Raw genomic sequence first — 13180 nt, forward strand, 5'->3', positions numbered from 1 at the left:
TCATTTGAAACTTTAAAGATGTAGAATAAAAAATACCTAGCCCTGTAAAAGTTTATTCAAAAAGTATGTAAGGGTCACACTAAATTTTTTCTCTCTTTTTGTCTCTGTTACTTATTTAAGGTTTTAAGTTGAAATGAGAATTAAAAAAAATATTTCGGAAAATGCTCCGCGAAAAAAGCTACCGAGCTGCAGTTGCTAGATATTACAAGATTTAACTGGCAAACTGACTATCAATTTAGTTAAAAAATAATTTATTTTACGCTTTCGTAAAAATGCTACGAAAATGCATCTTGACAAAATTAATTTAATTAATTTAAAGGAAGCACTGCTTCTCTTGCGTATATGGACCGCACCGCACGCCCCTGATTGTAACTATATTCTCATGTGGGCGTGATTATTGGTCCAGTGTATACAGGATGATTCTTAATAGACCGACAAATTTTTTTCCTTGGTAGTATCAAATGAGTACATGCTGGAAAAAATATTTAAAAAATTCTTTGTTTAATCGTTCTCCAAATAAAATTTATTAAAGTTATTTTTGAGGTAAAGCGTACGCCACTGATGGTAAATACAGAGTGGTTATAAATGATTTTCATCTAGCCAGCTGTGAATTTTCCATGTAAAATAAAAAATGCCGCTTTACGAAAAAGGGGTACCTACTTGTTTTAACTCAAAATTTAAAAAATCGCCGTTTACTAAGCGTCCACTTCGAAAATAGACTTCAATTATAAACTTGTTTTCTTCCAAAGTATACATTATTATCAATTATTATTGGAAATTAGTTGAAACAATAAAAGTTTAATTAACAACAATTTAGTATTAATTAATAAGTGACACTAATGACAGAACTAGAGCTTTCAAAAAAGTAGAGCGGCACAAATAAAGTTACATGCAAAAAAATTCCAAAGCTGGCTAGATGAAAATCATTTATAACCACTCTGTAGTATTAACACAGGTAGTGCAAACCATGGTATTAATTTGATGAAAATGTACTTGATCATTGCAACAATTCATAAACGCCGTAAGTGGCACGGATCAAGGGGGTTTTGTCCCTAAAAGATATAAACGTAAAAAGGGTACAGTTTGTCTTCGTTTATCCTTGGGAAGCTCTGATAAAATTTTGTCAGTCTATTTAAGAATCATCCTGTATGTATTTTTGACTCATATCGGCACGTGCTAATTATTACCGATATCGACCGATAACGACTTATCTTAAAAGGGTAAAAATCCGTTTGTGGAATATTATTTATTACATTGTACATACAATTAGATAAAATCATCAAATCAGATAAAACAAGTCAAAATTACAACATAAAATGTCAACAAATATGTTCCGTTTTTCAAAGAAGGAAGTGTTCAAGGAGATAATGATTAATACGTTTAAATTTTTATTGGACGCTTTGTCCACACGATTGAAATAATTTTGAAATTTTGACGAAGGTTTTTTGTTTAATATTGTAATAAAGTTACATTGACAATAAGAAATATACAAAAAATATACCGTTTTTGAAATATTTCGGGTTTTTCAAAAATTTTTGGATCTGCACCTTCCACTTTAAAAATCGGTAACTCTGCTATTTTTTAAAATTTTGAATTCGTTTTTTTGGCGTTTGAAAGAGAAAGTTTAGATCTTTCTTTCGTTGTTTTCAAATTTTGAAAAAAAAATTAACAAACTATAAAATTTTAAGGTTACTTTTGTAATAATTTAAATACCCATAACTCAATTTTTTCAAATGAAATACTCCAATTTTTATTTTACTAAATGGAGGAGAATTTAATTCTGCATCGATCTGTATTAACATTCCCTATACCTAAATTTAATAATTTTTAAGTTATGGTGACTTTTTGTTGAGACTAATAAGTCACTGTCGACGTTTACTGAGAAACAATTTTGACATTTTTGATTTCCATAGCAAACTATGTGAAAACGGGTATGGCTAGTAATAAATTTTCTGTAGTATTAAAAAAAGTCCATAACTTGAAAATTATTAAATTTAGGTATAGGGAATGTTAATACAGATCAATGCATAATTAAATTCTCTTCTATTTAGTAAAATAAAAATTGGGGTATTTCATTTGAAAAAATTGAGTTATGAGTATTTAGATTATTACAAAAGTAACCTTAAAACTTTGGGATATGTTTTTTTTTTTTTCAAAATTTGAAAACACCAGAAAAAGGATATAAGCTTTCTCTTTCAAACGCCAGAAAAAATGAATTTAAAATCTTAAAAAATGACAGAGTTACCGGTTTTTAAAGTGGAAGGTGCAAATCCAAAAATTTTTGAAAAACTCCAAATATTTCAAAAAGGACTAAATTTAGGTATAGGGAAAGCTGATGAAAACTCCCTTAAAATAACCCGATTAATCCAAAAACGCAGTAAAAATATACCTTTCCATTTAAAATAAGAAAGTTAAGACCGACTTCCGGTATAACCGGAAGTGCCGCCATCTTGAAAATATTTTCATTTAGGAGGACTTATTGGTTTATGGCTATGTACCAATTTTTAAATAAATACAATTATTCCAACTCCCAATACTTCTAAAGTGGGGTTTAGACGGAACAGCCTGTATAAATGCAGTAAAATCTGGCTAATTCGAACTTGATGGAATCGGACCCTGAATGTCAGGATTAAACGAAATGAGCTTACTTGAATGTCTGTAAATCGGGTTTTGGATGGGTAAAACTATTAATAGTAATATTAGGTATGTTAGTAAACCCTGTTCATAAATTAAAGAAACACAACCTGTTGCATTATGTTGGTGAAAAAAATAAATCCCCTATGCAAGATTTTCACACTGTTAGGTTGGTTGCAAATTTGCGTCAGATTTGAAGTTTTTGACTTTCATGTCAAATTTCATCAAAATTCAGTTTTGAATATTTATTTATTCCGCACTAAAATGCCTCGAAAGCAAAGAAATTTGCTCAACGCAAAAATGAAGGAAGCCGTTGTGAAATGCAGCGATGAATTGAAACGGTTAGCGCCAGATTTATCTGACCGCCAAATTAACGAAAAGCTTCAAAATATTTTTTCGGTAACATCGGCGTAAAAAGCCAAAAGCGGGATATTCTTGAGGTATGTTTTATTGTCAGACTATAATTAATTAATTAGATAATTAATTTCTCGCAAAAATTATACATAGAAAATGGATAAATTCGATTTATAACTCTCGCGAAGTCTCAATATCTACAAAACTACCTACAAGATTACCCCAACCTAGATTTTCTATTGACTTTTTTTTTTTGAACCTGCAGCTGAACATTCCTCCAATAATAATTGATCTGGCTGATTCTGATTCTTCATCAACTTGGTCAAGTTCAGATCATGATGAATCCAATAAAGAGAATTTCTTTTAGTTTTGCATTGTTCCACATTCAAGTTTTAAAAAAATCGGTTCTTCTCAGAACCATCAACTTATCACAAATAAAATAACGCTATCATCATAACAACAATGCAAATGGGACATTGAAACTTTTGCTGAAACCGTCGGGGTGAGAAGAAGTTGCTTCTGTGTCTGCCGGTGGTCCTTTTGAACCAATTTTCAATTCTCCGTGCTACAAATTTAAAACCTGAAAAACCAAAAACCGCAACGACGTATGTCGCCCAATACCATCTAAGATATTAAATCCATATAAGACTTCTCTGAGTTCCGTTGGTCAACAAACTTTGTAAAAAAGAAAACATAACCTTATTTTTTTGACACATACGTTCCCACTAGAAAATATAACTAGACAACGTTGCCGGTTGAATTTTTGAGCCTTATTGCCGGTTGGGTGTTTCTTTAATTTATGAACAGAGAATAGGAGTAAAAGTGATTGTTTATGTGGCGAAGCTAAACGATTATTTTGCCGAACTGAGTGAGGCAAATGATTCAGCTGAACCACATAACTCACTTTTCTTAGTAACGCTAACCCGGCAAATTCAAGTTTCGATTTTTCGAGGGCCGTTTTCGCCCAAATAGAATTAATTGGAGAATCGATAAAAAATGTCGATAAGATAGCACTCCAAGCTCCCTCAATCAGATTTTGATTTCTGTTATTCCTACAGTCGGAAAAAAATTAAAACTAATTTCTCATGTAAATTTCCTATTTCGTAGCGTGCCTGGGACACCCGGTATTGTACTGATCATTTTTAATTTTTTTGTGCAAAAATTAATAAAATACTGATCATTTATCAATCATTCTATACTGATCAAAATTGAATTATTTACTTTATTATTATTAATTATTTACTTTATTACTACCCATAAGTAACCTAATACGAATAAATAAAACGACAATCAATTGTGCGCTTACTTTCCGGAAAATAGGTTGTATGCTGGCATTTGACTGTTATTTACAATAGCCTTAGTTTTTTCTTTTTTGAGCTTGATTTGCTTCATCCGGATTAGCAAGACCCTTCTGTATTAATATAGAAGCGAATGTAATTTTCGCTTTTACCCTATCTCTTATCGACATAACGTTGATAACCGAACGATGGTTTTTCTCAGTTCAATATTTTTTATCGGGTGTGAAGTGTTAAACTGAGATTTTTTTATAAAAAAACCAAAATGGACTTTCTGCTCAGAAACACGTTCAGTAAAAGGTATTTTTACAATGCAATGAAGAATGTTAAGGTAATTTTAAATTTCAAGTCATTTTTCCCATCTAAAAATTGTTCCATCTACCACCTCGCACCTGGCACTAATTTCCCCTAATTCCACTAATTTAAGTGACCGAAAATCGATATGTTTTGACTGAAAAAATGTTTTAAAGTCCCAGGATTAAAGGGAAATATAACACTACACGACCCTGTAAATTTTTGCGTTGCTGCTGCAACCAGTAATACCTACATATCTGGGATTGCCTCATCCCCCATGCGTGTTTCGAGATAATTCTCCCGACCTACTTTCCCCTCGCTGTTTGAAACGTTAGTGTAGCAGTGTTTATGGGAATTCTGGATATTTTAGCATCCGACCTCGCCTCGTTTATTAGTTATAGACCCATTGTCAATAAAATTGTCATTGCGAGTCTCATTATTAATTTAAGTAAATATTTCCGATGAATGGTCCATGTCGAGCGTTGCTCAGTTGATCGATATAACATTTTCTCCCGCCTCTTTCAACGTTTGGCGTCAGTCGGGGGGAGAATTGCTAGCTGTAGGTTAGAGCAGCACAAACCACGGGACGAGACAAAAGTGCCTTCTGCGAAAACAGACACCAAGCTAAAACCCCAAACGTCCCTGACATTGTTTAACATGGTTGTGAGGTAGAAAATGTGAGATAATCACAATGGGAGTAACGCACAAACATCAATCTGCTTTAATTGTGAGTACTTTGATTTATTTAAGATCGGCCAAACTTGTTTCCTCATTTGCGTTCAAGGTAAATCTATATTTAATTCGAGTACGTGCACCAAATTCCATCGCGGTGCCATAGTCGGGACTTCACCCGGAACTCTAGGGTAAACTACCCAATTTTCCACCCGAAGTACTGACGTCACATTCACCCCCCCCCCATGTTTTTTCCTTTTTTACACTAGTTTGCGACGTTCGTGCTTGCTGTCCATTCACCCTTAACATTCGTGACGGCATAACTCCAAGGATAGTTGCAATCGAAATTTGCAAGGGTGGAGTGCATAAATCCCCACACTCCGGTAATTAGATGATTTTTTTGTGGGGGGGGGGGGGCTAATTGGTGGAATTTTATAATTTTTCCAGTTTATTATAGTAGCAAAAGCTAATATTTATTGTTTTAACAAGTTACTCAGTAATTTACTTAACCATAATCATTGTTTATCAGTAGTTTAATTCCTGAAATTTGAAACATTTAAGCAGTTGATAAAAAATTGGTTGGAGTGTGCAACACATGGCTATTGTTTGAAGGCCTAATGATAAAAAAATTGCAGAATTTATTACCGATTTTTACAGTCTTGCAATAATAAAGGTCACGACCGAACTATTATGGTGCTAAAATGTATTATACAGCTTGGAAACACGGGAACATTTACCACAGAAATTGATATGAATGTCTCCAGGGGCAAAAAATTTTCCAATTTTGAGTAATTTAAAGGAACTCGTAATTAGTGGCCCAGGCCAGCTTTAAGTATTTTCAAAATTTAATAATGACGTAGTCATGAATGTCAAACAGAATTCACAAACTTTGACAATGTCACAAAATAATTTGGTAGTGAGGTTGTAATTAAGACTTCATCCGCTCGCAGTCATTGATCTACTCGAGTAAATCGCGTTACTTGAACCGTTTAAGTGGCAAACTTTGCGTCTACGATGACCTACTCTAATATCGGCTAAGCCTGACGTAATTTCTTCGACGATACCTATTTTTAGACCGTAATTGCCTTAATTTACCTTAAACAAGAAACGACAAATTCAATGTATTACGTCGACATTGTTTAATTTGGAATCGAACTTATAATTTAGCAGTTATCAGTTGACTTTTCTTGTTATGAAAATCGTGAATGTCCATTACAACCAATTCACAATTTGCGTAATTTTAATTAAACCAAATGGCCTCACTTATTGATGATTACTTTAGAAATTGCCAATGCGTAAATGCTTTATTCAGAGTAGGATTATATTTGGGTTTGTGTATTTTTCTAATGTGATTTTTTTTCAGGAATGGCCAACGAAAAAAAATGTTGGGACTCGGAAATGTCTACTTTTGTGTATGGTTCTAACTTTAATAATTGTCTTTTTTTATTACACCCAATTTAACATTCATACCTTTGATGAAGAATTTGTACTAAATTGTATACATTCTCTTTTGTAGAGAGACACAATTTACCAATTTGTATTTCCAGATTCCCGAACTAAACTATGGGGAGGGGAAAAATACTTAATACATACCTCAAAATGTCGAATTCGGAACGATGATCCTTTTAATGAAGAAGTGAGGAAATATTATCATCGTGAAAACTACCTTCCCTGTTCCCGTAAAGAACTGTTGTCTTATGTTGAAAAAACAGATTCTTTTACTACTTTGCATATAAATCAGAGTTTATTAGGAACGTATAGTTTTCTCAAGATTTCGTGTTGTTATTCTTCTATTAACCGAGTACTCGAAAAAAATAAGTCTGATGACGGAATTAGGTATATATAAACATACATATTCTAGTTTCATTGTGTTAAAAATAATTTTTGTCTAGATTTTCAGAGTGTGTTTCGTTCGAAGACAGCGTCAACGTAACCGATACTGTGGTTCTAGTCCAATGCAAAAACTCACTAAATATTGAAGTCTACAAAAACGTCCATGCTATTATTACTCCTCGAGATCTCCCCCCTCAAAAAAAGCAACTTCCACCTTCGAACTTCACAAGTGTTGTCTTCGTTGGAATCGACAGCATGTCCAAACTGAATCTAGTCCGTACGATGCCAAAAACGCATAGTTTCTTAGAAGGACACGATTTTTTAAGTCTGAGAGGATACACCAAAATCGACGACAATACATTTCCTAATTTGATGGCGATTTTGACGGGGAAAAGGTGGCGTGAAGTTTACAAACACTGTGAACCCGATAAGAATACGATGAATAACTGTGATATAATATGGGATAAATTTAGTGACTTAGGCTTTATAACTGCTTATGCTGAAGATGAGACGTTCATTGGAACGTTTAATTATAATAATAGGTTAGGGTTTGCGGCTCCTCCGACGGATTTTTATTTCCGACACTACATGATAGTCGCTGAAAAATTACCTTCGATTCATAGATTCGGGATGCATACATGTGCCGGACCGGAAACTTCCGGTGAAAGAATCATGAATCTAGCCAAAGATTTTATTACTATTAAACACTACCCGAAATTTGGGTTGTTCTGGATGAATAGCTTTAGTCACGATAATATAAACATGCCTTCGTCAATGGATGAAAAAGTTGAAACTTTTCTAAAAGACATTTACAATCATTTGGACAACACTATCCTTGTTTTCTTCAGCGATCACGGATTTAGATTCGGTGAAATCCGAAACACTCATACGGGATGGCTGGAAGAAAGACTTCCCTTTATTTATCTCCATTTTCCTCCAACTTTCAAACAACAGTATTCAAAGGAATATCAAAATTTCCTCATTAATACCAGACGACTCACAACTCCTTTCGACCTCCACATGACACTCCAAGACGTTATACGCTTTGCCAACCAAAGTTACAAGGTGCATCCCAGTCAAGCTTGTCCCAAATGCCATTCTTTGTTCAAAGAAATTCAAGAGTCTCGCACGTGCGAAGATGCTGCTATTGATCAACACTGGTGTTTATGTAAGGGTCGCGCCTATATTAACCCCTTGACGCCAATCGTACAAAAAGCCGCGCAATATCTGGTTTGGAAAATAAATACTATCATAAAATCGTCAAGTACAGGTCATTTGTGTGCGCATTATTATTTGAAAAAAGTCACTTCGTCGGGAATGTCCGATGAATACCTAAATGAGAAAAACAAAAGTGTGAGTTTTCTCTTAATTATGCTTGAGACAAGGCCACCGGCGAAGTTTGAAGCGACGATTGAAATTAACCAAAAGGGTGACAAGCCGGATTTTCGTTTATTAGGTGATATTAGTCGTACAAATAGGTATGGTGACAATAGCAAATGTATCCAGAACTGGTTGCAGAAATATTGCTACTGTGATGGACTATTCACTTCAATTAAAAGTGCCATATGTCATTTTTTGAATTGTATTTAATTTTATATTTGTTAAACTTACAAGAGTTATATTTTCAACGGTTAATAAATTTTGTTTTATATTTTCAATAATTTCGATTTTTGTTCTTATCTATAGTTCGTATCTAAGCCAACAACTGCGCATATACAATTATTACATGATGACTAAACTGATAAGAGTAATCTCTTATCGATTACAAATTCCTTACGATGACACTTTTTATCAGCTGTAAGGTTAACTTTCAATAATAGTCTTTACAACGAACTAAAAAAAAACAATAATCTAACAGTTAAGTGCATAAATGTGTTTTTTTTTAAATTATTTAAATGGAACAACACTTTCTTTCAAGATATAAATATTTACTTATATGTCTCATTCCAAATATTATGATACTTTTCGGCTACTATGAAAATTATATCAAGGATCAAAAGGGGATTATACTTTTTAAGAAAGTAGAAAGGGCCGACACAGCTTACACAGGTAAAATTTTAATACTACTCAAAAAATTAAAATAAACTCACATTGTTTATAGATTTATCAAAATATTTAGTAGACACAAAAAACTGTAAAATCCCAGATATTGATCCTTTAAACAGCGATGTTTGGCCATATTACAAAAAACAAGATTATGTCAGTTGCAGAACTAAAGATTTATTAACGTATATTGATAGAAACGAGGACAAAATCTTCCTGAAGATTGATTATACACTCCTAGACGTGTATAGTCTTTACCCAATCACTTGTTGCTATTCGAACGTGAGTCGAGGAAACGGAAATGACTTAGACGATAGCATAAGGTATACTTAGTAAATATCGAGCGATCAAGATAATTTGTAATCGAGTCATCTTTGCATTTGGGAACGTATGTCTAACTTCACGAGAAACGTCAAATAAGATGACAAGTCGTAAGGTAAAACGGCAAAATGGGCTGAAATTAGTCGCCGACGTATGATAATACGAGTAGGACCGTTCTTTTTTAAAGGTAAATTATAAATTTAGGTATTATAATCATCACCTTTTTGATTATGCCATTTTACCTTTCGACTTGTCATTTTACTTGACATTTTACAGACATACGTTTTCGGACCCAAGAATAACTCGATTATGAATTATCTTGATCGCTCGATACATTAAAATAGTACATACGTATGATATGTACATACAGAGTGAGGCATTCTTTATATTTTTTATCCTACACAAAAGAGCTAAGTCAAAACTCATTTCATTGCAGTACTATACATGTATACATACAGAGTGCGCCAGAACTCGCGACCCAGAGAAAAATTTCAAGTAAGATAAGATATTAGGAACATGGAAAAAAATTTTAAAAAATTCTGTCTGCCAAAAAATTTTGACATTTGACAATTTTTTTGTCTATTTGATGATACTGATGATCCTGTATATGTTTTTTTACAATTATTTAATAAAGGTATAAAAATTTTGCAAATAAAAGCCACAAATAACATTGAACAGAGTTACAATTTAGGATACAGCTTACTTGTTTCCTCTTCTGTAGCCTGTAGCAAAAAAAGTTGGAAAATTATTTCTCCAACAGAAATAAATAGAGTCAAAGTGCAAACTTTAAACTCCCATAACTTCGAAAGTTTTATAAATAAATTTTTTTAACATTTTTTCCATGTTCCTGGTATCTTACATTATATGGCATTTTTCTCTGGGGCGCGAGTTTTGGCGCATCCTGTATAGTAGTAGTACAACTAATTCGAAAAATGTTTATCGGTATTTGCGTGAATTGTAAAGAAAAAAGTGTTAATTTATCTTCCATTTTGTTAAGTGAAAACCACGAAATGCACTTTATCTATAGATACATAAACAAAGACTGGTGAATTGAGATTTGCTATTGCAGAATTCTTTTCTTTCTTGTTAAACACAAAGCCGCTACCTAGTGTCAAAATTCGCCTGCAGATCAATCAATTCTTTCTTACCAGTGAAAATAGTTTTTCAGATTGCGAGGAATTCCAAGACCGTGTGCAAGTATATTCCGATTTGGTAAAAGTCACCTGCAAGACGGAATACACCGAGATTTATTCAAACGTCCACAGCATCTTCCGAAAAAACTTTGAGACCCAAATGAAACGGGATTCTTTCAACGATTTTAGTGTTTTGCTAATTGGTATAGACACAATGTCGCAATTGAATTTAATACGAACTATGCCAAAAACGCAACGTCTTCTGGAGAAAAACAACTGGGTTAATTTGAAAGGATATAATAAAATCGATGATAACACGTTCCCCAATTTGATGGCGATTTTAAGCGGAATGAATTTGTCTCAAGTCATTAAGATTTGTAATCCTGAGAAAAAATTTATTGATGACTGTGATATAATATGGAAGCGATTTAGACAATTCGATTATGTTACTGCCTACGCAGAAGATGAGACAAAATTGAATACTTTCAATTACTTGATGAAAGGGTTTAATAATACTCCTACGAGTTTCTATTTTCGGCCTTATTTTCTTGCAGCTGAAACACTGACAGTTGTTACACAATACCTATCTTCGTATTGTACCGGTCCTGAAACTTCAGGTGAACGTATTTTAAGTCTTATCAAAGATTTCTGTACTGTTTTCGTTGACAAATTAAAATTCGGTTTGTTTTGGATGAACACTTTCAGTCACAATAATATTAACACAGCCTCAGGGATGGACGATGTTTTTGAAAAATTTTTGACCGATTTTATGGCCAGTCCCGCCGCGGAAACTACCATTATGGTGTTTTTCAGCGATCATGGTTTCAGGTTCGGCAAAATTAGATACACTTACAGTGGTTGGTTGGAAGAACGACTTCCTTTTAATTATATTTGGGTCCCCAAATCGTTTCAAAGCAAATATCCTGAAGCTTATAATAATCTTAAGATTAATGCGAACAGATTGACCACCCCCTATGATCTTTATATGACACTTCAGGATATTTTGTATCGCTCAAATAATAATTATGTGATACAGCCAAGTCTTGCATGTCCCAATTGCCGATCTTTGTTTCAAAGAGTTAATGAGGAACGGTCGTGTGATGATGCTTCTATTTCGCAACACTTGTGTACTTGTATGGGACATTCCCCCATTGATCCAAATTCGAAAATTGTGAAGAAAGCGACTTATTTTGCTTTAGATAAATTGAAAAGTACGATAAATTCGTTTCACGACGGGCCAAGTATGTGTTCTACTTACGACTTGAAACATGTTATTTCGTCAGGAATAACCGATACTTTTTACAACAAGAAACACGAATCTTTCAATTATTTACTTATAGTTTTTGAGACTTTCCCAAAAGCTGTGTTTGAAGCGACTGTTAGTGTTTCTTATCAAAATTTCATTCCGTTATTTACTTTGCAAGGGATTATTAGTCGAGTCGATAGGTACGGGAATACAAGTGCTTGTGTCAAAAATCCAGTTTTGAGGAAGTACTGTCACTGTAATAGTTTTTATACGTTTATGAAAAAGACTGTAGATATATTGTTTAATAATTAAAACGATTTTTTGTGTTTTATTTTTTACACTCTGAAACAGGTATACAGTCTCCATTTTTGTCCCTAGCGTAACCTTCATTGCAGTAACAGGCGTCGTTACATTTGATGTTAACAATAGGACAGATTTGACCTAAGGTTACACATTCTGTCTGACAAGCGCTACCACAGGCGTAATGTTCATTGGGGCGATTACATCCAATAATACTTGAAATATCACCTAAATAAATTATCATAGATTTGCTATAATTATTTATAATTGTTTAACTAACCTGATACTAAATTGTTTGCAAACACTAAGAACATCACTGATATCAATAATGTGAATGAAGTAAAATACAACTTCATTTTGGATACTTAACACGTTGAGAAAAGAAGTCGCAAAGTCACTGAGTGAATGAGTGAGTGTTATTAGGACTGTTACATAAAATACACTCAATGACTAAACTGTTAAAGAACGCGGCGATACTGATTTTTAATTATTATTAACAGTGGCGGCGGAATTACGGCCTTGGAAAAGGACTACGATGGCGGAGTCAATGCCAAGATTCAGTGCGTTACTCGGTGTAGTGGGGAAACTAATACTAAAGGTGCTTTGCCAAATAAAAGATTTGACAGCACAGTGTCATCTAAACCACATACAAAAATGTGACTGATTGTCTTCTGAGCCCTTCATATACAGGGTTATTTACGAGTAATAATGGGCCTTACAAAAAATTAAACGCAACCAGTTATACATTATCATTAGCTTCGTGGATAATTCATATTTATTAAAAAAAATTAAAGCATAGTTGGTTCTGTTTTTTTTTTCAATTTGTCATGAACTTGACCTATAAATCAATGTAATTTTTATTTCAACAAAAATACAATAACAAGACTTAAAAAAATCAACGTATGTAATAAGTTGGACAAAAACACAATTTAACCCGTCACACCAAACTTTTATTTCAAACACTTATAAGTGTTCAAAATGTTTCTTATAATAATTGTAATTTGTGTCATAAATGATCGTCTCACTCTACTCAAGACTTCAGGTGTTAGGCGTGA

The 13180-nt window shown here is 33.4% G+C and overlaps 3 protein-coding genes across 6 annotated transcripts; 2 read left to right on the plus strand and 1 right to left on the minus strand.

The window, feature by feature from the left end:
- Window positions 1-4513: 4513 nt before the first annotated feature.
- LOC123007195 lies at window positions 4514-8737 on the plus strand. 4 transcript variants are annotated; one of them, XM_044402330.1, is made up of 5 exons: window positions 5023-5304; window positions 5362-5632; window positions 6613-6745; window positions 6797-7085; window positions 7142-8737. In XM_044402330.1, the coding sequence occupies exons 3-5, from the start codon at window positions 6664-6666 to the stop codon at window positions 8670-8672; spliced, it is 1902 nt and encodes a 633-aa protein (XP_044258265.1). In that variant the 5' UTR covers window positions 5023-5304; window positions 5362-5632; window positions 6613-6663; the 3' UTR covers window positions 8673-8737. The 4 variants fall into 4 exon arrangements, with proteins under 4 accessions (XP_044258261.1, XP_044258263.1, XP_044258265.1 ...); XM_044402326.1 differs by lacking the exons at window positions 5023-5304; window positions 5362-5632 and adding an exon at window positions 4514-4614; XM_044402328.1 differs by lacking the exon at window positions 5362-5632 and having other exon boundaries at window positions 5021-5304.
- Window positions 8738-8874: 137 nt separating this feature from the next.
- On the plus strand, window positions 8875-12151 carry LOC123007285. The gene is made up of 3 exons (XM_044402491.1): window positions 8875-9131; window positions 9184-9448; window positions 10607-12151. Exons 1-3 carry the CDS (start codon window positions 8978-8980, stop codon window positions 12135-12137), a joined length of 1950 nt encoding a protein of 649 aa, XP_044258426.1. The 5' UTR covers window positions 8875-8977; the 3' UTR covers window positions 12138-12151.
- Window positions 12113-12655, minus strand: LOC123007286 (inducible metalloproteinase inhibitor protein). Its single transcript, XM_044402492.1, has 2 exons — window positions 12406-12655; window positions 12113-12353 (listed from the first exon to the last, which is right to left on the minus strand). The coding sequence occupies exons 1-2, from the start codon at window positions 12479-12481 to the stop codon at window positions 12154-12156; spliced, it is 276 nt and encodes a 91-aa protein (XP_044258427.1). The 5' UTR covers window positions 12482-12655; the 3' UTR covers window positions 12113-12153.
- Window positions 12656-13180: the final 525 nt, after the last annotated feature.

This window comes from Tribolium madens, unplaced genomic scaffold (genome assembly GCF_015345945.1).
Source record: "Tribolium madens isolate multiple individuals breed KSU strain unplaced genomic scaffold, Tmad_KSU_1.1 Scaffold_3;HRSCAF=73;Tcas5.2_LG2, whole genome shotgun sequence".
In the NCBI taxonomy this organism is placed as follows: domain Eukaryota; kingdom Metazoa; phylum Arthropoda; class Insecta; order Coleoptera; family Tenebrionidae; genus Tribolium; species Tribolium madens.